The 27,238-nt window shown below is 44.9% G+C and overlaps 1 protein-coding gene across 1 annotated transcript in view; it reads left to right on the forward strand.

Annotated features, from left to right (window-relative positions):
* Positions 1-27,238, forward strand: part of ARHGEF5 (Rho guanine nucleotide exchange factor 5) — a 48,500-nt gene that overhangs the window by 17,911 nt on the left and 3,351 nt on the right. Inside the window, exons 2-12 of the mRNA XM_033148348.1 lie at positions 370-4,162; positions 6,813-6,897; positions 8,639-8,703; positions 12,632-12,894; positions 13,845-14,005; positions 15,545-15,697; positions 18,934-19,063; positions 20,878-20,952; positions 22,686-22,775; positions 24,464-24,615; positions 26,473-26,634. Of these exons, the coding sequence (XP_033004239.1) occupies positions 370-4,162; positions 6,813-6,897; positions 8,639-8,703; positions 12,632-12,894; positions 13,845-14,005; positions 15,545-15,697; positions 18,934-19,063; positions 20,878-20,952; positions 22,686-22,775; positions 24,464-24,615; positions 26,473-26,634 (5,129 nt within the window). The remainder of the gene's footprint in view (positions 1-369; positions 4,163-6,812; positions 6,898-8,638; positions 8,704-12,631; positions 12,895-13,844; positions 14,006-15,544; positions 15,698-18,933; positions 19,064-20,877; positions 20,953-22,685; positions 22,776-24,463; positions 24,616-26,472; positions 26,635-27,238) is intronic.

Below are 27,238 nucleotides of genomic sequence, written 5' to 3' on the forward strand. Positions count from 1 at the left end.
CATTTCCTGGTCAGCCATAGCCTTATAGAAATAATAAAATAAAAAATTCCTTCCAGTAGCACCTTAGAGACCAACTGAGTTTGTTCTTGGTATGAGCTTTCGTGTGCATGCACACTTCTTCAGATACACTGAAACGGAACTCACCAGACCCTTAAATATAGTGAGGGAGTGGGGAGGGGTGTTACTCAGAAGGGGGGTGGGAATGAGTGATCAGCTGATAGGTCGTCAACAGGTTTTCCACACCAAGAACAAACTTAGTTGGTCTCTAAGGTGCTACTGGAAGGAATTTTTTATTTTATTTTGACTACGGCAGACCAACACGGCTACCTACCTGTAACTTATAGTAATAGTTCTTCTTCTGATTTTCAGGATGTGCCACTGATGGAGTCTGAAAAAATCAAAGGGGAAGATCCTTTCCCCTCAGCAACCCACAAATTCAATGAATCTTCTAATCCTGCGCCAGCCAGAAGGCACCATGATGTCACAGAATTTTTCACTAGGAGTGATGTTTCTGAAGAGAGGGTGACAGTGACAGCAGAGGATAAAAAGGGCTCTTTTTCTCAAGCCCTGCCACTTCTCTTTGTCATGGAAGAAGAGATATGGGGCCGATTCCCTAACCCTGTGGAAAGAGAGACATCCGTGGGACTGGAAAGAGGCCAGAGAGATCCAGAGGACTGGGGAGGATTTTCCAAGCAAGAAAATCTCCTCAATATACAAGAAGTCACTTTGGATGATAACAAGGAGGCCCCTTTGGATCCCCATCAGAGAGAACTCGAAGCGGCTCATTCCTTAAGTGATAATGAGTCTTCCCTTTTCAGTACGGCAACTCTTGAACAGATCTCAAGTGTTCCCAGTGAGGTCGCGGTGGGAGAGATCAAAGGTGAAACCCTTGTTCTTGGATTTCCCCAAGCTCTGAACCCTCGTGATGCGTTTTCTCAGACACTGTGTGAGGAAACACATTTAATAGGCACTTTTTCTCCTACTGAGGAATCAGGCTATGACTACCCCCTGGTGAGTCATGGTGTTTCAGAGCATCACCAAAATGCTGAGCCTTGCAAAGGCAGATCAGATGAAAATCACTCATCAGAACTAGAGTCTCAATATGAACCAGACAAGAGCCATATGCCAAATATGGAAGTCATATGGGAGATGGATGAGAAGATGTCCTCCAAGACTGAAGGACCTAGCCAGATGCACCTAGATACCTCCATAATGAATGAAGAGGGGAAAGTAAGAGAGTTAAAGGGACAAAGAGAGGGTGTGAAATCTTCTGCACTTTTCCAGTTAAGTTTTGAATTTTCTAAGGGTGGGGAAATACATTTAGATGTGCAACAACCAAAACAACCAAAGCCTAATGAAATTTTGTGTCTTCCAGACTCCAATAGAGTAGACAATAATTCAGATATAGGAGAGGAAGTGGAAGAATCGGGACAAAATTCATTTATTTGCACTGTCCTCCATCTTGAGGAGGAGGATGGCATAGGAGGAAGCAAGACTCGTTCACTAAAGGAAACGGTTAAAACAAAGCATGCTACTGATTGTGGTGAAGGAGAATCATCTCAGGTATCAAAATCATTGGAGTCAAGGGCTTCAGAATTGGAGCCGACAGAGCTGGGAGACACTGAACTAAATGAGGAATGCCTGGAATGGAAGGGAATGGAGAAAAAAGTGGAAACAGAGCAGAATAATCTAGAATTGGGACACAAAGGTGATGAACAACAAGACTGTTGTGTGCAAATAAGACCAGCATCACAGCAAGGGGGAGAGAGAGAGATTACTGCCCCACTAGGTTTAAATGCACTGCAGATGAACTTGGATCTTCCTGGTTTAAACAAGAACTGTTCTTTGGTTGAGGCCGAAGCATTTAATTTCACTTTCAAGGAGCTCTCATCTCCAAATCACAGTCCAAAGTCAGTCTGGACACAGGACTCTGGTAATCCACAAATAGCAAAGGCAAGAGCTATGTCGATATCTGAAGGTATCCCGGTGTGTGGGAGCCCAAGGGCACAGGCTCCAACATGCCATGATTCTAGACAATTGGAATCTTCTGGCGTCTTTGACCAGGTTGGCCATAATAGCCAAGGCAGTGAGCAACTCCCTGAGGTGGACAGAAGTGCTATTGAAAGAGAGGACAGCGAATATGGTGGTGAAGAGATAAGTGTTGTGAGTCTTGATGGTGAAGGAAGACCACCACCCTGTAGAGATTTAGTAGTAACTCCTGATTCACAGATGTATCTGTACGATTCTCAGCCTGTGGATCACCCTGTTGATGGTGAAATCCATATCACTGCCTCATCACTGGGGACCTCAACAGAGGCAGATTCTCTGGAGGAAGGTGCTGGCAAGAGAGCCAGAGATGGCACCGTTGTGCCATGTGAAGAATCAGAATCTACACAAGAGCCAGAAAACCAGAATCCACTTAAGCCATGTCAGCTGAACATAATGGATTGTGGAGAAGTACTGAGCGGTGATGCAGACCTCTGGGCTTCCAGCAAAAATGGTGTACCTGGTAAAGACTTATGTGAAGTTGCTCAGGGTACTGCTTCTGAGATCCTTCAAAGTATACCATCAGGGGAGGGTCTGTCCAATGCAGACAGACAGAGTGTAGGATTCAGCCCTGATCCAGAATCGTTCCAGGCACAAGACACTACCGTAAGTTATCTAGAAACCCCAATGAGGAGCCTTGAGGTTCCAGAAAAGGAAGAAGGAGCAGATACACTTTGCATGGAACAACAAACTTTAATCAGGGAATCACCATGTTCATTAGTTCTTGAGGAGGATGGAACAGCATGTGGCAACACGGAGTCCCCTTTCCCTCCCGGCGCTTGTTCTGTGATAACCCCAGATATGGCTCAGCCGACCCCAACACCTGCCTCGGATCAGGCCATTCCTCCAGCGCCTGCTTCCGGCCACTTAAATCAGCTCACGCCAACTGTGTCCGACTACAGAGAGTCTGCTCAGTTTTTAAGCCCAGCACCTAATGCAGACATCCTTGCTCCTGCTCAGCTCCTAGAACAGCTGCCCTCGCCCAGTCAAGCTTGCCAGTTTTTAGCCCCAAAGTCCACTGCCGCTAAGGCGCCACAGTCTTCAGTCCTGACACCTGACAATGAACTATTTAATTGGCCCCCTGCGACTGAATACAACTCCAACCAACATCCACTCCATTCTGATTCGGTGTTTCCTGCCCTCAGTGCTGATCAGCCCATTCAACAAGCAAACTCTAGCCAAACCAGGGAATCTGTAGCTCCTGAGTTTAACTCCAACCCCACAGCCTTTGCTGTTAACAGGGACCTTCAGCACCCACATCCAGCTTCCAGCTCCAACATGCCTCCAGCTCCTGATGGTGATCAGTTTGCCCAACAACCAGTTGAAGCACCAGAGTCTGCTCTACCTATTAACTATATAGATGGGGGTGGTTGTGTGTTTGTTGCCGACTGCATCTCTCGGACCATATCCTATGCCGCTGAAGCAGAAAAGCTCGCCCAGGCTCCAAACACAGGCAGCAGAGTTGAAGAATTCCCTGTTGTACAGTTGGCCAATTCGGAAGGGGCAGGTACTTCACAAGGCCAGAAGGGCAGGAATATAGACGAAGCGTCCAGTCTATTGGTGACACACTCAGATGTCGGCGTTTCAGGAGACAATGAGCCAGTGGAAGACTCCTCCTTCAGCATTCCTGATACTATGGATATGTGTGATGGGAAATCATCAAATAAATACAGCCTCCATCCCTCAGTAAGGAGTCAGAAAATGTCTGAAGCTGCAGAGGCCAGAAGTCCAATGCAGCCTTCACTTATAGCTTTCACCAACCCAATACACTTTTTCCAGCGAGGCCCTCCATCTCCACCAACCATCAGACACCCAAGCAGAGAACAGGCTGTCTGTCAAGCGCCGCATTGGTGGCAGCAGGCCCAGAGAGGAGATGCTAAGAGAGATGCAGAGGACACAGTCCCACCGGCGGTTCCTAGAAAGGAAGGTGCGGCCAGGCACCTACCCTTAGAGAAATGTACTAGTTGTCCAGATAAAAGTGTCCTTGGGGTAGACGCAAAAGTACCAACATCCAGTTCAAAGAAACAGGAAGTGCTAAGCAAACACCGAGCAAAAAGCAAAGATTGGCATCGGCAGGGTTTGAGAAAGGTCTCAATACCAACAGACAATGAATTAGGTGAGTGGCTTTTAATCCCTGTTCCTTACCAAAACGACAAGAAAAGTGAAAGGAGGTTGGCCCCCTCTGGCCGCACCAGAGTTTAAGCGGCCTACGGCCACGCCCCCAGCTGTGCCGATTGGACAGCTGGGGGTGTGACGCGGCCGGGGGTACCCATGACGCGGGTGGCATCCCTCCGCCCTCCAGCCGGGTCACTAGGGGGTCCCGGATGCCGGTCCTCAACACTGTCCCCCAGGGAAGGAGAGCAGACCTGTTATAGAGTAACACCAGTCTATTTGAAAGCCAGCTCCCAACTTTAAAAGAATGTAAAATGAGTCCTGCTGGACTAGACCAAATATCCGTCAAGTATCCTGTTTACAACAGTTGCCGGCTAGATTCCTGCAGGAAGCCCTCAAGCGCAGCATGTAAGCAACAGACTTTCTCACTATGTCCCAAGCACCTGAAAATCTGAGGTATACGGTCTTTGAACATGGAAGTTCCATTTACTTACCATTGATATATTTGTCTTTAGATTTCCCTTTTGAAACCGTCTAAGCCATGGATGGGCCTTTAGCACATCGTATAGCAGTGCTGATGGCCGCTGCCTTTGGCAGAATCGCAGAGGATAGGGTGATCAGTATCATATAACTGGAACCAGGGGCGTAGCAAGGTAAATTGGTACCCGGGGCAAAAAAAAATTGTCACCCCCCCCCCCCCAGGCATGGGAAGGTCAGGTGGTACCCGGTGCGGAAAATTTATTGTCAACCCCCCCATTGATTCCCCCCCCCGCAAAAATTGTTTTACGTTATTTCATATTTTCTTACAAAGGAGTAATAACACGTAATAATAATAATAATAAACTTTTATTTATATTCTGCCCTCCCCGGCCAAAGTCAGGCTCAGGGTGGCTAACATCAGATACATAACATTGGTATAAAATCAAACAATAATTAAATCACCTCCTAAAAACATCTCAAAATTGAATGAAAGTCTAATTAAATGGCTTTCCACAGGGTTAGGGTTGGGAACAGTAAAGTGTTCTCTGAACTGAAATTCCAGCCTCCACGACACAGGAAAACAGCCAAGTAAACGGCTATTTTGGTGGAGGAGGGTCAAGATATTAACCGATATGCATGAAATTTCATATATATAGCTATATAATCCCTAGTATAGTAAGATAAGACCTTCGGAGCAGGCATTTTCAAAAAAATTGTTCCTTGATAATTTGTCATCCCCTCCATTATGGAACTCGGGTCGGCCCGCCCCCCTCTCCCCCCCCCTTGCTACACCCCTGCCTGGAACAAACAGAAAGAGGCTTGGAAAAGGAAAAGGAAAAGGAGAGAGGCTTGGAAGTTGGAAAAGGAGATGGACATGATATAATCCAGCAGGGCAATTTTATATGCTTAATGCTGAGAACTGGTCTTCAGATAAATACAGTGGTACCTCGGTTTTCAAACATAATCTGTTCCAGAAGTACATTCGAGTTGCAAAACATTCGAAAACCGAAAGCAGAAGCCTCAATACGGAAAACTCAAAATGGAAGCTGCGTTTCCTGTTCGAGTTCTGAGGCGCGCTCGGAAACCGAGGCACTTTCGGCGTTCGAGTTCCGAAATGTTCGACTATGGAGGCGTTCGAAAACCGAGGTACCACTGTATCAAGAAAAGCATGAGGAGAAAGGCAAGTATGGACAGATACTAAAACGATGCTGTGCGGATAGCTGATTGCATTTGTGATATTGAACTGGGAAGCCCGTGTGAGTGGTTTGGAACCACAAAAGCCACCTGAATCACATGGGGAGATATTTTGTGCACCATCTTAGTGATGTGGGAATAACTATAGGTCCCAGTGCCACTAAGGTACTATTTACATTGGGCCGTCATGGACTGCAAGACTCTTGGCAAAATCTGTGCCTCCCATGAAATTTGGAGCAAATGGAACAGGAGGAAGGCTACCACACCCGTGGTGTCACTGAGTAGACACTTCTGTGTCCTCCCCAATGAATGAATGCTAGTTTCTCAGTTTAGGGGTAGGGCTGGAATCAGAAATGTAGGGTTGGGAGGTACACCCAAGGGTCAGCTAGCCCAACCCTCTGCAGTGCAGGATCACACCTAAGAGAAGAGATGCAAAACACGGCTTTTGGAGACAGTTGTATTGAGAGCAAAACATTTTGCCTTTCCCCCCTGTTGGGGACTGACCACTGAAAGGGAACACACACACACACACCATGTATCTCTGTGCACAGAGATATGTTGTCCTCCCATTGGCTCACTCCAGGAGCATACAGTGGTGCCTTGGTTTAAGAACAGCTTAGTTCATGAACAACTTGGATTAAGGACGCTGCAAACCCGGAAGTAGGTGTTTTGGTTTGTGAACTTTGCCTTGGAAGCAGAACATGTTTCGCTTCCTGTTGAGTGTGTTCCATTTATAAATTGATTCCCCCCACTGCTATGGGAAAGCACGCCTTGGTTTACGAATGCTTTGGTTTAAGAATGGACTTCTGGAACGGATTAAGTTCGTAAACCAAGGTAACACTGTATAGTCCTTCTCTCCACCTGCTGCAATGAGCTATATTTCCATTTTTGCAGCTGGGAGGTTGTGACTGAATTACAAGCACTTCCGCACTTAATTTTTTCTTTTAATACGACAACCCCACTACCTCTTCCGTTTTCAGAGTTTATAGCGTCTCTTATCTCGTCAAGGGAGGAAGCCCCTGCACACAAAGAAAAACCAGACCATTTCGACAGAGCGAAATTTGGGTGAGTCTCTTCCCATAAGCATTTTTTGTACTGAGCCACTGGACATCCTCTTGGGACAGTGGAATTAAATCCCCTCTAGTGCTTTCTGAATGTTTAATGTACTCCTCATGCTGTCGAAACAAAATAGAAAATTCTTTCCAGTAGCACCTTAGAGACCAACTGAGTTTGTTCTTGGTATGAGCTTTCGTGTGCATGCATACTTCTTCAGATCAGCACCTTAGAGACCAACTGAGTTTGTTCTTGGTATGAGCTTTCGTGTGCATGCACACGAAAGCTCATACCAAGAACAAACTCAGTTGGTCTCTAAGGTGCTACTGGAAAGAATTTTCTATTTTGTTTCGACTATGGCAGACCAACACGGCTACCCACCTGTAACTCCTCATGCTGTGTCACAGGAACTGAGAACCAGTGTGGTGTCAGCAGTTACAACGTTGGGTTTCCAATTGGTGAAATGCAGGTTCAAATCCTTGCTTGGCTATGAAGCTGACTGGGTGACCTGCCTTGGACAAATAAATTAAGCCCCCTTGAAATACATAATTGCCCTCTCCCCCAGTCCAGGTATGCAAAAAAGCTTCTGCCCACATGGTTCATTCCGGCCCAATGTTCATGCTCTGCCCCTCAAGAGGTCTGTAAATAAAACATTAGACATGTTGGAAAAGCTTGCTGGGCTTGGATATGAGATTCAGGAGCTCATGATGCTCAGCTCAAAGAAGAGGGGCGTCTTCCGAGTACCCCATGTTCTCCAGCTCAAATTAAAATCCACCCTCAAGAACAGCAGCTTTGCACAGTTTGAGGAGACCCTACCTGAATTGAGAGCAACCTATTGAACTGCTCAGGGGAAGAGACAGCATCTCTGAACTTCGCTGTTTGTGGGGGGCTTCAGCAAGTGTTTTGAGGTTCTGCGGGCTCTTTATCCCCCCCTTGGGCAGCAGATGTGGAACCATAATTTACAGCGATGATATTGCAGCTTTTTAAGCCTCCATGAATTCACTGTGGCTGCAAATGACAGCTTTGGGGCTGGGTGGGGCAGGGCGTTAAGTGGTTGAATTCAGATAGCCTGACCTATTTCCCAGCCGATTACCCAATCGTGGAAGCTCAGTTTACCATATTTCCAGGTCAATCCGATGTGAGCTGTGGAAAGCTCCCCCTTCTGTGTAGGGCAGGGGTGCCCAAACTTTTCCCAAAGAGGGCCAGATTTGATGAAGTTAACATGTGCGAGGGCCGACCAAAGTTGTTGAGCTTTCTTTAGGATTTTACCCCATGAGATAAACCTGGATTAAACCGACCGGCGGGCCGGATTAGGCCCCCGAAACGGACTTTGGACATGCCTGGTATAGGGTATTATGGTGAAGCACAATTGTGTGGAAGCCTTTGGACAGACTCAGACCAAGATGGCGAGAGCTATGGCAGCATCAACAATTGTGTTGATAAAGTATGTGTAAAGGGAGATGTGACGTCTCTAACTTGCCTCACAGAGTTGGTGTAAAGATAAATTAACCTGAAGAAATCTGCCAAATGCTCCTTGGAAGAACAAACTTCCAAGAAGGAGCTTTGTCATGGTTTCTGTCCTGCCATTCTCCTCAACGAGAGTAGGCAATGCAGGCTATGAGCCCAGCATTAAAATGCTAGCTGTAACTGATGAGATCCAACGCTCAGGTTATACTACCCTCTTTGTAGACCTTATTGATTTTCCTCATATTTGTATACTACTCACATCTTGATGTTTCCCATTCCCTGAAAGAGAGAGGAAGCTACTAGAAGCAGCAGAAACCATCAAACGGCGCCGTTCCAAATTAATCAACTCGTGTAAGTACTTCCTGCCTAACGAAGTTCTCTCTGTGCTAAAAAAACACTCTGCAGGTGCATAATAATAATAATAATAATAATAATAATAATAATAATAATAATGATACAGAGGTACCTCAGGTTACAGATGCTTCAGGTTACAGACTCCACTAACCCAGAAATAGTACCTCGGGTTAAGAACTTTACCTCAGGATGAGAACAGAAATCGCGCGGCGGCAGCGGGAGGCCCCATTAGCTAAAGTGGTACCTCAGGTTAAGAACAGTTTCAGGTTAAGAACGGACCTCCAGAACGAATTAAGTTCTTAACCCGAGGTACCACTGTAATAATAATAATTTATTTATACCCCGCTCATCTGGCTGGGTTTCCCCAGCCACTCTGGGCGGCTCCCAGCAGACACAATAAAACATTACACATTAAAAACTTCCCTAAACAGGGCTGCCTTCAGATGTCTTCTAAAAGTCAAATAGTTGTTTTTCCCCTTGTCATCTGATGGGAGGGCGTTCCACAGGGCGGGTGCCACCACCGAAAAGGCCCTCTGCCTGGTTCAAGCCTCAAAGTGTGGGGTTCGTTTAAATTTTCCCAGGGTTAACAACAGACAGAGTGTTTAATTGAGGAACAATGAAAACGTAAAAGCTGTATCTGGCGTGAATGTGATTAGAACTAGCAACCTCCATCTTAAACCCATTCCCACTCAGCTAATCCCCTGTACCCACCACTCTAAACTGACAAAACTCCCTGCTGTGATTCCATACTCCCTTCACACTATTTCATTCTACCCCCTCCAAACATGGTTTGGATGTTTCCTATTCTAGATTGGAGCCCTCGTTCAGGTTTCTGGATCCTTCAACGCTATTTTCAATGAAAGAGAGATGGTGAAGAGATCCTAAAGCATCTCAGCGGCAGCAGTGTAGCCTGAAAGGGGATATCAGTCATGAGAGTGTTATTCTCCCTGCTTTTCCTTCTTTTTGCAGAAAATGGGAGTATAGAAACAACCCTAGCATCTTACTTAATTTATCTCCTTATTTTTTGTTCTCAGAGCTGGGCTGGCCTGAGAGAAAAGTGCTGATGTGGGATGGATATTTAAAAACAACAACAGCATAACTTCATTAGTAACAATGAATTGGATGCTAACTGCAGATCAAGCAAGCTCTGCAATTTCAAAAGTTTTAGCTTTGCTTACTAAATACAAGCAAGATAAAAATGCTAAATTAGACATCTCTCTAGTCTAGGGCATCATAAATGTTGTAATGTGGGGGTCATGATTCAGCATGTGATTTCAGCTCCGACATAGCAGGCAGGAGACAGCTTCTTCATGTAACACTCTTTATTCAGACAAACAAGACTGAGGAACTGAGGAGAGGGATGCTACATTTATAGGGACAGAAAGACTGGCTAGAAAGGATACATTTTGGAGGGAACTATCTCAAGCAATCACAAAGCTGCCTTTTGGTGGAGACCCATAAGACTGAGGATCCAAATGCAGCAACTTGAATGAACCAATAGTAGCTGTTCCTTCTGGAACAGGAAGGCAGTTACTTTCCCCTAATGTGAATACAGACAATAGTAATACAGATATGATAACCCTTGAATCAATACACAACAATAAAATATTCAAACACAAACTAAATATCAGCCTATTCTGCACAGGAAAAAAATATTTCAAAAAACAAACAAACACATCACCTCAGCAGTCTTCAGAGGGAAAAGGTGATGCTGGCAGATCATATAAACAACAAATCTGGCTGCTTTCATTATGCCTACTTTGCCCCAGTGCCATCCAGTGAAATGTTAAGATTTTACATGTACAGGTGAAACTCGAAAAATTAGAATATCGTGGAAAAGTCCATTTATGTAAGCAATTGTTTTCACTAGCTACTGGAGTTTAATATATGACTCATGGTATGCAAACTCATGATATGCAAAGCGAGATATGTCAAGCCTTTGCTTGTTATAATTGTGATGATTATGGCATGCAGCTGATGAAAACCCCAAAGTTGAAATTGTTAATTTGGGGTTCTTGAAATGTCTTGCTTCGCGTGTCATGAGACTGTCTCATATAGTTTCACCTTTTAAGTTGAATTACTGAAAGAAATTAACCTTTCCACGATATTCTAATTTTCCGAGTTTCACCTGTATATTTATCTATTGCTTAGAGAAGATCCCCAGGTGTTGTAGAAATTATCTGTTTTGTCAGCCATGGTGAAAGGGTCCATATCGGTCCATATGACCAGCGAATGGAAATTTCAGGCCCCTTCCCAGAATTTTAGTTTTCAGGGGGTTTTTTTTAAAAAAAAAAGTCTGACGTAGGAATGCCAGAGAATTCTTTCAGAAACAGAAATAGGAGAAGAAATGGACACAATTTGCATGCATGTACAAGGTCAGGAATGGAAACCACACAAGGAAATGCAAGTGATATTAGCTGTTGTTGTGTTTCTACTTCAAAAGGATGGAGATGCAAATAACTTAAGTTTTGACAGAAGCCAGCCTGCAAATGAATGGAAACCGTGTTCGTGACAAACACAGATAGGACAGAAATTGCTGCCTCCTTGCATCCCTAATATGTAGCTCTAAAATTAACAGAGTTGTGAGGAGGGTGGGGGGGAAAAGATGCAGGAAAGAATTCTTCCCATTTGCTCAGAAATGAAGTTAAGCTGCTTCTATTTTACAGTGCCTGGCCAAATACACTTGTTCAATAGAACAAGAACAAATACACTTGTTCTATTGACAAGCTGTTGGTACTTATTTTTAAGTATCAGGTAACAATTCCAATGTTATGAAAATTAAACATCATCATTTTACATGTATAAATGGAAATATATTCTTGCTGGTCCAAGGCCAAAAAACAGCAGAAATAACCGTATCCTTTTCAGAAACTTCCTACTACAGTCATATTTTTGGTTGCTGAACGCCTTGGAACTCGTACGTTTCGGCTCCCGAACGATCGAAAACCGGAAGTGAACGATTCTGAATGATTTTCAGAAGCCGAGCTTCCTCCGCGGCTTCCGTGGCTTCTGATTGGCTGCAGGGCGCTCCTGTAGCCAATCAGAGGGTGCGTCTTGGTTTTTGAACAGTTCCGGAAGTCATATGGACTCCCGGAATGTGTTCTGGTCGTTTCATTTTAATGTTTATTTTTTCTCGACGTTTTTGCAACAACATTTGAATGTAAGTTGTTTAACTTCAGGCTGTTTGGAATTTAAAATACAGTGTGTTTACTGTTTCACACTGACAAATTAAATCTTGTCCCTTCCTCTCCTCAGTGTGCCCTAACCCCACCACAACCACCCCACCACCCGCGTAGTAGCTCTGGTTGCAGGACTGGTGCGTTGAGTCAGAATTGGTGTTTTTTTCTGTGGGAATGTTTAGGAGTGTGGATGAGTATATATTATTTTATATATATCATCCCAGCTTGTGTGAGCAAGCTCCAAACATAGCAGAGTTACATTCCCTTCTAAAACACAGCAGAAAACGGTTGCATAGGCTTGTTAAGGCCTCTATAAGAAATATATATTCCTGGTATATTCCCCTTGTTCCCTCTTAAAAGCAAAGACACAATACAGCACTGATTATTAGATATAATAGAGTTTACTTACAGTCATCTGTGAGTCACAATACAGGCTAAAAGAGGCAGACAAACTTAGATAAATCTATTTACATGTGGTGAAGCTGCTTCCTTAGGGGAACAGGCTTCACCTCTGCTTCTCTCAGCTGCAAGCTGAGAGAGAGCATCCTGCTTGTTCAAAAGACAAGGCAAAATGGGGAGTCTTCTTTGGGATCTGGTTTCCAGGTAAGACCACACCTACTTCTGGTTCCTGTAACTCAGTCCAGGTAAACAGGAAGTTAAGCCTGGAGGACTGAGTTACCTTCATGTCTACTCTAGCAGTGTTGAGTTTGGCTGCTCTGTGTTTACATCCCACATTTTCTTCACAGCGAAATTGCTGTACCAGGAATACAGTGACGTTGCACTGAACAAAGCCATTCAAAATCAAAAGAGAGCAGATTCTTTGACCGAAGATCTGGAGTTTAAATCCGCAGACTCCCCAAGGTTACGAAGAAAAGCAATCTCCCCTCAGGATTCCTACCTGCAACGCCTGTCCGTCTCATCCACGACGTCCCTGTGGCAGGACATCCCCATGGTCCGAGAGAGCACTGTGCTGCTGAGCATGACCCGTGAGGAGCAGAAGTTGCAGGAGGTAATAGAGGAGGAGCACAGCCAGGCATATTCGACTAGAGAGGAGGCTAACTCAGTATGGCTGGGGGTAGAAACAGCAGGCCTAGGGGAGGCGAGCTGGAAGATGGAGCGAACCAGATGAATGTGGTAAGAAGTGAGAGGATGGACAGGGAGCTGCAGAATCAGAATCAGGGAAGTAAGCATACTGGTTTGAAATAAGCAGGCTAGCAACCAACAGCTCTGCAGCATTAATTTACTTTTTTCTGAGTTCAGTGGGGATTACTTTCCAGGTAGATGGATGCCCACAACCAGTGCCGGATTTACGTATAAGCTAAACAAGCTATAGCTTAGGGCCCCACTCTCTTAGGGGGTCCCCCAAAAAAAATTAAAGGGGAAAAACCTGGATGTACATTTCCAAAATATAAGATAAACAACAACAACAACAACAACAACAATTATTATTATTATTATTATTATTATTATTATTATTTTGTACCCCGCCCACCAAGATAGAGTAAATTAAGAGATTAAAAAAGAATAAAATAAAATTGATAATGTAGAAAAAAGAGTTATATACAGCGAGATTAATTGGAAGTCATTTTAATTTTTTGTGAAGATGCAAAACCGATTGTAAGTTATGTATAATAAGTAGATTTTTCTTCTTTTCTGTTATTTGTTTTGTTTTGTTTTGTCTTGTTTTGAGTTGCTTGATGTTTGTCAATTGTCTTTTAGTGTTATTTGTAACTTTTTTAATAACAATAAAGATTTATTAAAAATAAAAAAGAATGTACAGGTGAAACTCAAAAAATTAGAATATCGTGGAAAAGTCCATTTATGTAAAAAAGAACATGCAGAAATTGTCTACTCCCCTTGAGGGTTTTCCTTTTCCATTTAACTCCATCTCAAATAATTCATTGCTTCTCGGAGTATCCTGTGCTAAGTCTAAAGCTTTATTCTTCATATTATTAACAGGCCAAGTTTGAACTGATTGTATCAGAAGCCTCATACCTGCGGAGCCTAAATGTGGCCGTGGACCACTTCCAGCACTGCCACGAACTCCAGGCTGTCTTAACAAATCAAGATAAACAGTGGCTTTTCTCCCGCCTTCAGGATGTGCGTGACGTTAGTGCCAAGTGAGTTCTGGTCTTCCTGTTCTGCTTGTACAGCTATCACACCAAAACCCTGGACGTCTCGAGCCAATGCAATCAATAGATACTTGCCTGTGCCTCATAACCACATAGTACTTTGCGCTAGACTATACACTGTGGGTGGATAGACCACTGTCAGCATCAGTTTTCCATGCGCTCATTCATATTCTGTTCTGTTTCCAAATTAATCTGCAACTTTGAATGCATGTTTTATTTTATATTTATTTATAAGGCCATTTATAAACTGCCAATATTGTGGCAGTGCATAATAAAATAATTAAAGCGTTGTTTTTTTAAAAAAAAAATCGTACAATGCAGACCAATACTGAATCGAATTAATTATTTTAAAATGCTTGTTGAAACAAACATTTTCAGCAGGCAACAAAATACTAGAATTGGAGGTGCCTGTCTGCTGCCAACAGAACCAGCATTCCAAATTGCTCGTGTATATTTTGTCATAAAATATGCATTTCTAAAAAAAAGTTAATGCATATTTTATCATAAAATGCACGTGTTTAATACCTTTTGAGCTGATAACAAGTGCAAAATGCCCAGGATAGCCGCACTGCAATCCACACATTAGTCCATGAATTCCTCAAGCCCACCTACTATGCACACATTCTGGCTGATATTTCTATTATCACATACAAATAATTACAAATCCTGTCATTTTGAAGTAAAACCTGGATTCTGGTCTCCATGTTTATGTAGCCCTGGGAGGGGGAAAACACAACAACACAACTAAAAGTTTTGTTAGTATTTAATGTTGCTTCATTGTTTAACATTGTGTTTTAATTTTTTATCCGGTTGCATATTTGCCTAGAATGATGTTCAGCAGATGAATAGAATAGAAATGACTGAAGGATTTGTCCACGTTTCCACGTGTCCCCTGTCCAGAAAGCACAGGTCTGAGCAGTTTTCCCCTTTCCCTGCTCCTTTTCCAGGGAAAGCCTGCTTTCTGGTGCTAAATCAGTTCAAACATCAATCCAATTGAACACTAAAGAGTAGTTTTCCCTGGGTCAAAGCATCAAGATAAGTTGAAGTGTGGATAAGCCCTAAATTTTTATATAACCACCCAAGCAAGCTGCAACAAGCACTTCTCCTTCCCGGTCTCCCAGAACCAGAAGAGGTATGAAGTGAGAGGAGCAAAGACAGTCATGCAGGCACAGTCTCAGATTGCTTGGGAGGGAACCCTGGCGACGAGGGGACTTAGGCAGCTGTGGGGAGGCCTTCAGTCTCAGCAACTGCTTCATGGGTGAAAGACCTGTCAGAAATGAGTTGCTGTGCTCATTAGGCCTCACACTCCTGTGCAGATCCTGTTGCTGCTAATAAAGAGTTAACTCCAACTTGCTTGGGTGATTTACTGCAGGCTCACTCCTGTCACACAATGAGTTAAGAATTTCCCTACAGCTTGCATGTAGGGGACTGTTATTTTTCTAGAGTAGGAGAAAGGTTAAAAAATTGGGGAAGTGCTGTACTTCTGGTCACCATGTCTCGTTATTTTCTTCTGGGGGGTTCCTGCAGTTTCCTATTTGACCTGGAGGAGAAGCTTGAGGAGAACATGTTCACCTTCAATGTGTGCGATGTGGCTCTGAGGCACGCGCCGGAATTTCGGAGGGTTTACCTGCCGTATGTGACAAACCAGACGTACCAGGAGCAGACCTTTCGGCGGCTACTGTAAGAAACCTAAAGATGCCCCCATTCCTATATTTTTATCCACTTCGTAACACTCCACAAAATGTCCTTTGTGGCCTATCTACACCTATCTCTAGCAGACAATGCTGAGGGTTCTAGAGGTGGACAGTTAGGAGAGATCCACACCACACATTTATAGCACATCTGACACACATTCAAAGCACACAATTACCCCCCAAAGAATCCTGAGAATTGTAGTTGCTCGCCTCACACAGCTACAGTTCCCAGGACACTTAACCAACTGTTGTCAAGTTGTCAAGCGAACTGCCTTTTATATAACAACTAGTACATTAACCCCGTTAAATTAACGGGCGCTAGAACATATGTGGTCAAACTGTTGCCCTAGCAACGCCGGGGACATGCGCAGAGCTGATTGAGCGGCTCTCGCTTATCTCGTTTCTTTTTGCTAACAACCAAGCAGCTCTCGCTTGACATCGCTCGCCCGCCGCCACTTGTAACGGCCGCTGCCGCTTAGAAGTACGCCCATGCGAGCGCGCACCAATGGCTGTCTGTGGGGCACATGCGCAGTAGCGCAATCCCACGGACACAGGGACTGGGCGCAGAGACACTTGCACTTTATTGTTGTAGATAGTGCTGTTTGTGGAGGTATAAACAGCATCACTGCAGTAGTTAACAGCATGCAGAGGAGCCCTATTTTAACAGGCCCCACCTGATTCGGTTCATAAGTGTCTAAGATACCAAAAAGAGATAATGGTACATGATTTAGTTCTGGTTCCAGGTTAGAGAAAGTGCTGTGGCATTCCAATCTCATATAGATTTTATAGATAAATTTGCTTGTAAAGAGGCAAATTCCAGGGGAAATGATGTCTACTGCATTTGGCAAATGGATCCTGGTCCTTCCGAGGAAATAACAAGCAACTATGAATTGATGCTTTTGAATTATGGTGCTGCAGGGGACTCTTGAGAGTCCCATGGACTGCAAGAAGGTCAAACCTATCCATTCTTAAAGAAATCAGCCCTGAGTGCTCACTAGAAGGACAGATCCTGAAGTTGAGGCTCCAGTACTTTGGCCACCTCATGAGAAGGCAAGACTCCCTGGAAAAGACCCTGATGTTGGGAAAGATGGAGGGCACAAGGAGAAGGGGACGACAGAGGATGAGATGGCTGGACAGTGTTCTCGAAGCTACTAACATGAGTTTGGCCAAACTGCGAGAGGCAGTAAAGGATAGGCGTGCCTGGCGTGCTCTGGTCCATGGGGTCACGAAGAGTCAGACACGACTGAACGACTGAACAACAACAACATGATGCATCTCCTAAAATTCAAGTCCATGATAACATATCCTAGATAAGAGCTCTAGGTAAAGGTAAAGGTACCCCTGACCGTTAGGTCCAGTCGTCGTTGTCATCATTCTTTATTCGACCATCAGTCAGAAAAGATACATTTATCTATACAGAATTAAAACATCTAAAGGGACTTTAGAATAAAACATAGCACTAACATGAAGCTTTACAGATAAACCCATGTCAATGCAATCAATCTTAGTCTTACGACGCTTAAGAGCTAGAAAGAGAAATTTGGCCGCCAAGGAAGCTGTTTTCCCTGTAACATTATTCAACAAATATATAACCTGTCTTTCTCTGGATAGAGAGCTAAGTTGAGACAAGAGTGGGGCTATAAGATTTTGCCTGAAATCTGTATAGAAAGGGCAGCTCAGGAGAATATGTTCAGTGGACTTCACCTCTCCCAGGGCACAATGACAAGTTCTCTGGGCGTATGGGACTCCCCTATACCTTCCCCACAATACCGCAGATTCGAGGACATTTAATCTAGCCGCTGTGAGGAGTCTACAGTATTCCACATAGTGGATTTCCGCGAGATAAGGAGCTGGTGTAACCTGATAGATTTGCTCCCCCAGGAACATCCCTGGTTTCACAAGGGATATGTCCTCTTGGTTAGGTCCATTCGTGGACGACTCTGGGGTTGCGGCCCTCATCTCGCTTTACTGCCCGAGGGATCCGGCGTACAGCTTCCGGGTCATGTGGCCAGCATGACTAAGCCACTTCTGGCGAACCTGAGCAGGACATGGAAACGCCGTTTACCTTCCCGCCGGAGCGGTACCTATTTATCTACTTGTACTTGACGTGCTTTCGAACTGCTAGGTGGACAGGAGCAGGGACCGAGCAACGGGAGCTCACCCCGTCGAGGGGATTTGAACTGCCGACCTTCTGATCGGCAAGCCCTAGGCTCTGTGGTTTAGACCACAGTGCCACCCGCATCCCAGATAAGAGCTCTAGCGCAACTTAAAGCCCCAAAAGAAGTCGGTGCATAGTAGTCAGCATTTTGTTTTATTTTTCCTATTTTATATTGTTACGGAAATTATGGGGGGGGGGTCACCTAAGCAAATTGTCCGACTCTTCGTGACCCCATGGACCAGAGCACGCCAGGCACCCCTATCCTCCACTGCCTCCCGCAGTTTGGCCAAACTCATGCTAGTCACTTCGAGAACACTGTCCAACCATCTCATCCTCTGTCGTCCCCTTCTCCTTGTGCCCTCCATCTTTCCCAACACCAGGGTCTTTTCCAGGGAGTCTTCTCTTCTCATGAGGTGGCCAAAGTATTGGAGCCTCAACTTCAGGATCGGTCCTTCCAGTGAGCACTCAGGGCTGATTTCTTTAAGGATGGATAAGTTTGACCTTCTTGCAGTCCATGGGACTCTCAAGAGTATCCTCCAGCACCATAATTCAAAAACATCAATTCTTCGGCGACCAGCCTTCTTTATGGTCCAGCTCTCACTTCCATACATTACTACTGGGAAAATCATAGCTTTTAACTATATGGACCTTTGTCTGCAAGGTGATGTCTCTGCTTTTTAAGATGCTGTCTAGGTTTGTCATTGCTTTTCTCCCAAGAAGCAGGCGTCTTTTAATTTCGTGACTGCTGTCACCATCTGCAGTGATCATGGAGCCCAAGAAAGTAAAATCTCTCACTGCCTCCATTTCTTCCCCTTCTATTTGCCAGGAGGTGATGGGACCAGTGGCCATGATCTTAGTTTAATAAAGATACAAAAGATTAATATCTCTCCCAACACCACCCCAGCCCGAGATTCTGTTCAGCCTCGCAGGCCAGGTGGCAAAGACCCACAAGGGAGAGAGCAGGTCTTCCAGGACTCACAGCCAAGATGGTCTCTGGCCTCTTCAGCACCCTCAGCTTTTCTAGTTGGGAGTCAATCTAATCTGTCGTGTCTTCTCTCTGGCAGGAATGACGTCCCTGCCTTCCAACAGGTTTTGGAGAAACTAGAAAGTGATCCTGTTTGCCAGCGCCTCTCTCTCAAATCCTTCCTCATCCTCCCATTCCAGCGCATCACAAGACTTAAACTCCTTCTCCAGGTAAAATTGCCCACTTCTCTATTACAAAGGTATTTGACATTTACATGCATGCAATGGCAGCAAACCGGAGCTTTGCCTTGTAGAAATCTGACTCAGTCTAAAAAGGTGTTTTCCAGGAGCTTCTGTCTGAAATTGTTTCGGTGGAGGTGGCAGGAATTTAACCTTTTAAATTTTCAAAACCTGTGCTCTGCCATTATGCACTCACCTCTTCCCCAGGAGCATGGCTTAATTCCAATATTTATACCAGGCACAGGCAAACTCGGCCCTCCAGATGTTTCGGGACTACAACTCCCATCACCCCTGACCACTGGTCCTGCTAGCTAGGGAACATGAGAGTTGTAGGCCAAAAAACATCTGGAGGGCCGAGTTTGCCTATGCCTGATTTATACCCATTTCTGTCCATGGTGTCCATGAGGTGCAGGTTAATTCTGTGTCCAGGGCAGCTGTCTACCAGCTCCATCTGGTATGCAGGCTGAGACCCTACCTGCCCGCGGACTGTCTCACCAGAGTGGTGCATGCTCTAGTTATCTCTCGCTTGGATTACTGCAATGCGCTCTGTGTGGGGCTACTTTAGAAGGTGACCCAGAAACTGCAACAAATCCAGAATGCGGCAGCTAGACTGGTGACTGGGAGCGGCCGCCGAGACCTCATAACACCGGTCCTGAGAGATCTACATTGGCTCCCAGTACGTTTCCGAGCACAATTCAAAGTGTTAGTGCTGACCTTTAAAGCCCTAAACGGCCTCAGTTCAGTATACCCAAAGGAGCGTCTCCACCCCCATCGTTCTGCCCGGACACTGAGATCCAGTGCCGAGGGCCTTCTGGCGGTTCCCTCGCTGTGAGAAGCCAAGTAACAGGGAACCAGGCAGAGGGCCTTCTCACTAGTGGCACCCACCCTGTGGAACACCCTCCCACCAGATGTCAAAGAGAAAAACAACTACCAGACTTTTAGGAGACATCTGAAAGCAGCCCTGTTTACGGAAGCTTTTAATGTTTAATAGATTGTTGTATTTTAACATTCTGTTGGAAGCCGCCCAGAGTGGCTGGGGAAACCCAGCCAGATGGATGGGGTATAAATAATAATATATTATTATTATTATTATTATTATTATTATTATTATTATTATTATTATTATTATTATTATTATTTCTGGGAAGTTTTAGGAGGAGTGCTGAAACTTGGTCCATGAAAGAACAACTTCAAAGGGAGTTTGAAAAACTTGTTTTTGAAATAAGTTTAAAAACTGGAACCCCTAACAGGTCCTGCCGCCCTCCCTTAGTTCTCTGTTATCAGCCTAGAATCAAACAAGGTGTGGAGCACGTAACATCTGTGGCAACAGAACTTTCTGGCAAATCTTTCTAGGGGATGGAAGTTGAGGGATTGACCAAGCACCTTCTCTCAAAATTTTCCCCTATAAAAACTAGCTGCCGGCCAGAGGGATCGCCTTTAATTTAGCACTGCCTCAAAATAAATCCATAAATTGCACTCAGTGGTGTGAAAGAAAAGCAGAAAGAACGACGGATAACATCAGAAAGGAGATGGATGACATCGGATTACGGAAAGCAACGGAATTATGAAACCGATCAAAATGCTAATTGTCTGAAGCAAGGGAAGTCATATAAAAATCAATAATTCGGCAATATATTTGGGCTTATTTGGACTATTTGGATTAATTGATATTTATAATTATATGATGTGGTTTTTATAATTGGAAAACCGAATAAAAATTATTTTAAAAAATAAAATAAAAATAAATCCATAAATTAGCCAAGTATTTAATCTCTTACCCAAAACCCTTTGCTTCCCTCCTGCAGAACATACTGAAAAGAACTCGGCCTGGTGCCGATGAAGAATTGCAGGCCACTCAAGCATACGACGCACTTGAAAAGGTAAAGGGTGTTGGAAACCCATTCATCAGCCCTCTCACCACTTCTGGCTACCTCACACAAATGGCTCAAAAGTTTTCTCGACTCTTCCGGGCCACAAATTCCCAGTAGATAGAAGCTGAGGTACCCATGCTGTCGCTTTCTGAGGCGCGTGAGATATGAATTCCTTAGATACCCGAGCGACTTCTCTTCCCCTGTTAATTAAAAACACGCAACAAATAATAGTTTGGAAGTGGCTCCAAGTTAGGTGCAGTAATGCATGCATGTAACCCAACACTGTGGTTTGGATGCATAATGTATCCATTCTCTGTGTGAATCAACTGTGTGTTACTGGGCCAATGCCATCTACTGAGGGGTGATCTGAACACGGGTCTCCTCAGTCTAAGTCCAGCACTCTGTCCGAGACACAGCTGGCGGTAGAATATTCTGAATTATGTTCTATAATTAACCACAAATGTTTGAGTGTTCCCCTCTAAATAGAGGGTGCCTGGGAAAGGTTAGACCCAAAGGGATGTAACTTCCAGCATGGGTAATGAGACCCAGATGCATATCTTGAACACTAAAGAAATCTAGCTGGTGAGCCTTTTCATGAAGGAGTGTTTGATCCAAAGTAACCAGTTCCCTCAATACCAAGCCTGACCCACAAATGGAACAGTGCTGTCTGTGTAACCTCTCCCTTAAGATTGGTCTCTGTCTACACTGTTGTTTTTCGTCATTACTGAGGCCACTCACAGCCAGAAACCCAGCCAAATGGGCAGGGCAACAGTGTGATGCAGCAGCTAAAAAAGCCAATGCAATTCTGGGCTGCATCAATAGGAGTATAGCATCTAGATCAAGGGAAGTAATACTACCACTGTATTCCGCTCTGGTCAGACCTCACCTGGAATACTGTGTCCAGTTCTGGGCACCCCAGTTCAAGAAGGATACTGACAAGCTGGAACGTGTCCAGAGGAGGGCAACCAAGATGGTCAAAGGCCTGGAAACGATGCCTTATGAGGAACGGCTTAGGGAGCTGGGTATGTTTAGCCTGGAGAAGAGAAGGTTAAGGGGTGATATGATAGCCATGTTCAAATATATAAAAAGGATGTCATATAGAGGAGGGAGAAAGGTTGTTTTCTGCTGCTCCAGAGAAGCGGACACGGGGCAATGGATTCAAACTACAAGAAAGAAGATTCCACCTCAACATTAGGAAGTACTTCCTGACAGTGAGAGCTGTTCGGCAGTGGAATTTACTACCAAGGAGTGTGGTGGAGTCTCCTCCTTTGGAGGTCTTTAAGCGGAGGCTTGACAGCCATCTGTCAGGAATGCTTTGATGGTGTTTCCTGCTTGGCAGGGGGTTGGACTGGATGGCCCTTATGGTCTCTTCCAACTCTAGGATTCTATTATTCTATTATTATTATGAGGTACCCCAATGGTTTTTCTGCTATGCTGGAAGAAGCTTACGCAGCTTCCTAAATGATTGAGGTTTATTGTTTAGAGAATAAAAGAGGGTCATGGGATGAACAATGGATTTGAAATTAGCTGAACTCAGCCAGAGGATTCCCTGAGGGAACATAAGAAATGGTCTAGCCAACTCAAGATTCTTGCATTGCTCCTGCGAAAACCAGGTGGCTCGATTCCATTCTCTGCCTCCTAAACCCACACCCTGTCACCCTTTCCACCTTGAGAACGGGACGTCCCCCCCCCCATTTTTTCCCAACACTTCCCCCACCCTAATAGCATTTTCCTTTCCGCAGCTCATCAAAGATTGCAATGAAAATGTCCAGCGTATGAGGAGCACCGAGGAGCTAATCTACTTGAGTAAAAATATGGAGTTTGAGTGCAAGGTAAACATTCATTCAGGGGGTTACAGCTTCCCCCGCCTGACACTGTATTGCAGCCACCTGCTTTATTCATGCATAGATAGCCCCCAAAAGTTAACATAGTTGGTTAGAGCTGATGATGCCAAGGTCACAGGTTTGATCCCCCTATGGATGCAATTTCTGCTAGATGATGCTCAGGGTCCCTTCCAACTCTGTGATTCTATGACCAGAGCTAATCTACTAGTGAACTGCCCTGGTCACCAAGAGGGCCTTCAGCTTATCCCTGTCTTGCAGAAGGGACAGGAGAACCTGTGGCCTTTCTGATGTTGTTGGGCATACAGCTCCCTAACCATTGGCTATGCTGGCTGGAGCTGAGGGACCACAGGTTCCCCAATACAGTCTTATAGGAAAGGTTGCCCTCACTGATGTGGTATTGGGGAGAGGGCTAAGTACAGTACCCTTCATGCCATCAGGCAACAGCTGGGTGATCTGTGTGCAGAGCGATGTGTGACCCGTTTACTGGTCGCAGCCACCTTCCAATGTGTAGTAGAAGAAGAGTTTGGATTTGATATCCCGCTTTGTCACTACCCGAAGGAGTCTCAAAGCGGCTCACATTCTCCTTTGCTTTCCTCCCCCACAACAAACACTCTGTGAGGTGAGTGAGGCTGAGAGACTTCAGAGAAGTGTGACTAGCCCAAGGTCACCCAGCAGCTGCATGTGGAGGAGTGGAGACGTGAACCCGGTTCCCCAGATTACGAGTCTACCACTCTTAACCACTACGCCAAACAGACCTGGTCTGAATAGAGACATTGGATTCTTATCTCATTATACATGATAAAGCTATTTTTGGCCATTTCATCCTTTCATTTTTCCTGTAAGACCAATTGCAGTCGTTAATAGTCGTCAACTGGTTTACCACACCTATCAGCCAATCCCCCATTCCCACCCCCCTTCTGAGTAATACCCCTCCTCACTCTCTCACTATATATAAGGGTCTGGTGACTTCTGTTTCAGTGTATCTGAAGAAGTGTGCATGCACACGGAAGCTCATACCAAGAACAAACTTAGTTGGTCTCTATGGTGCTACTGGAAGGAAATTTTTAATTTTGTTTCATCCCTAAAGTGGTATTCTTTCATGATCCATCCCATATGCAACTCCTTTTCAGTGGAATATTCTACAGGCTCACAGAACAATCCGGAATATGGCATGTTTGCACTGCTCATCTTTTCTTTCCCCTAGCCCTTGCCCCTTAGCACCGGAGATGGGCTAAGAAATCTTCTCCACCTCTGTGCAGGGAGAAGAGAGCAGCTCTCAAAACTTGTGCCTTGAATAACTGGAGTTACAATGAGACCTTTGGGGCAATGGGACGCGGGTGGCGCTGTGGGCTAAACCACAGAGCCTAGGGCTTACCGATCAGAAGGTCGGCAGTTCGAATCCCCACCTAGCAGTTCGAAAGCACGTCAAAGTGCAAGTAGATAAATAGGTACCCCTCTGGCGGGAAGGTAAACAGCGTTTCCATGTGCTGCTCTGGTTCTCCAGAAATGGCTTAGTCATGACCCAGAAGCTGTACGCCGGCTCCCTCAGCTTATAGAGCGAGATGAGCGCCACAACCCCAGAGTCATCCGTGACTGGACCTAATGGTCAGGGATACCTTTACCTTTACCTTTTATGCCCTGGGCCTCACCTAGAGCAATTATTCTTGCACTTGCAGATTTTCCCACTCATCTCGCAGTCACGGCGGCTGGTGAAAAGCGGGGAACTCACAGCGCTGGAGTACAACTTGAGCTTGAAGTGGAAACTGACCACCCGGCCGATCCACCTGCACCTCTTTAATGACTACCTGCTCCTATCTCGTCCCAGAGAGTAAGTGTTGGGGGAAGGGCTCCATTGCTCCATCTTTCACTCAACAGTTATCCCTCAGCAATCGTAACATCCTAGTTATGCAAACAAGAGGTGGGCCAGTTCCTTTCCCTTCAATTTCCTTTCCTCTTGTTGTCGTTCAGTCGTTCAGTTGTGACCCCATGGACCAGAGCATGCCAGGCACCCCTATCCTCCACTGCCTCCCGCAGTTTGGCCAAACTCATGCCAGTCGCTTCAAGAACACTGTCCAACCATCTCATCCTCTGTCGTCCCCTTCTCCTTGTGCCCTCCATCTCTCCCAACACCAGGGTCTTTTCTAGGGAGTCTTCTCTTCTCATGAGGTGGCCAGTGTCCTTTCCTCTTAGTAAACGGCCTCAGTCCTGTATACCTGAAGGAGCGTCTCCACCCCCATCATTCAGCCCGGACACTGAGATCCAGCGCCGAGGGCCTTCTGGCGGTTCCCTCACTGCGAGAAGCAAAGCTACAGGGAACCAGGCAGAGGGCCTTCTCAGTAGTGGCGCCCGCCCTGTGGAACTCCCTCTCTTCAGATGTCAAAGAGATACCAGACAGTTAGAGGACATCTGAAGGCAGCCCTGTTTAGGGAAGCTTTTAATGTGTGGTATTTTAATGTATTTGATTTTTGTTGGAAGCCGCCCAAAGTGGCTGGGGAAATCCAGCCAAATGGGCAGGGTACAAATAATAAATATTATTTTTATTATTATAGTAATGCATAAATAATTTCTGGAAACGTCTGGAAATTTATGAAGTTAATAAAACAAACATTATCATATTCTTAGTCCCCACCCCCACTTTTACAAGTCCCAATATGTATAAATATTCAGCATAGGAAAGTTTTTGTTAAATTCTCCCCCCACAAAAATACTTACTTGACACTCAGCGTTCTTTTTATTTACACAATTTCAGATTAATTGAAATATTTTAAAAGAATCACATGATTGCAGCTAGAGACATGGATGAAAGAGGTTGTGTTATAGTAAAAAGGTAAAGGTACCCCTGACCGTTTGGTCCGGTCGCGGGCAACTCTGGGGTTGCGGCGCTCATCTCGCTCTCTAGGCCGAGGGAGCCGGCGTTTGTCCGCAGACAGCTTCCGGATCATGTGGCCAGCATGACTAAGCCGCTTCTGGCGAACCAGAGCAGCGCATGGAAACGTCGTTTACCTTCCCGCCGGAGCAGTACCTGTTTATCTACTTGCGCTTTGACGTGCTTTCGAACTGCTAGGTGGGCAGGAGCTGGGACCGAACAATGGGAGCTCAAGATGGCTTTGCATTCAGGTGGCACAATTTTTTAAAATGGGACTTTATTTTAATTTAGGGAAGGTATGCAATTTTCCATCTTCCATCACTAAAATGTATTGTACATACATACATATCCTTTATTCGACCGATAGTCAGAAAGAAGAGGGGGAGGGAAACATTTCTCAATACAAAATTATAGAACTAAAAAAAATCAGAGGGATACACAATTAAAATAGGACAGCACAGATAACCCACATCGAGACATTCGATTTTGCGCTTCCGACACTTGAGCGCCAGGAAGAGGAATTTAGCCACAGATAAGGCTATTTTCCCAGTGGGCTTATTCAGCAGATATGCTACCTGCCTTTCTCTTAATCAAAAGCTAAACTGAGATAAATTATGGGGCTATGAGTTATTGCCTTAAATCGTTATAAAAGGGACAGCTCAGTTGTGTTATGCGTGAAGAGCAGGGGGGCTGGCACTCAGAATATGCTAGGGCACAAAATACCCTTATGCCAGCAATGGCAAGGAGTTCTCTTTCTTGCTCTTTAAAACCAAGCTTTTTAAAACGCCCCCCTTTCTTTTCTTTCTCTATCCCCTGCAGGAATGGGCGCTTTATTGTATTCGATTTTGCTGCTTCCTCAAACGTGCGTGGGGAGAAGTGTGAAATGAAGCTGCACGGCTCAAGCAAAAACCTCTTCCGCCTCTTCCTGCTGCAGAACAATCAGGGGAAAAAAGTGGAGTTCCTCTTCCGTACAGAAACACAGTAAGCAAAAGCCAATTTTTATTTTTATTTTTTGCGTTGGAGAAACTCCCAGCACCACACATTCCTTAGTTTAACTTTCAGAGTGATAAGGATGAGATGGTGCCTTGTGCAATCGTGTATTTACTAAAATCAACACAGAGCTATTTTTTTTGGTTTTTTGTTACGTGAGGTGTAATCAGTTTTATTCCACATTAACAGTCTTTCCAGCAAGATATGTAGCAAGGTGAGAAACCTGCAAAGTCTGAAGGGGAGGTCTTGCAAGCTCAGCTCTGCATCCAGCTGAGGGTTGACCTTGTTTGCTACCTCCTGCCAGAATTACCGGCTTCTTTTTGCCTTTTGCGCAACTTATTTATTCTTGCATTTATGTTCTCCCTCTCCTCAAAAGAAGCTCAAAATAATGGCAAAAAGGGTATGACCCAGCATTTTGTAATATCTGCATTCATTTACAGAATTAGCCTAGGCAGAGGCATTGTTTAAACACTCCAACCGATAGCTGAATATCACCCAGAGTCGACACATTGAAATTAATGAACGTTAGGTCCATTGTTGTTGTTCTTGTTCAGTCGTGTCCGACTCTTTGTGACCCCATGGACCAGAGCACGCC

Source organism: Lacerta agilis, chromosome 5 (assembly GCF_009819535.1).
Source record: "Lacerta agilis isolate rLacAgi1 chromosome 5, rLacAgi1.pri, whole genome shotgun sequence".
Classification (NCBI taxonomy): domain Eukaryota; kingdom Metazoa; phylum Chordata; class Lepidosauria; order Squamata; family Lacertidae; genus Lacerta; species Lacerta agilis.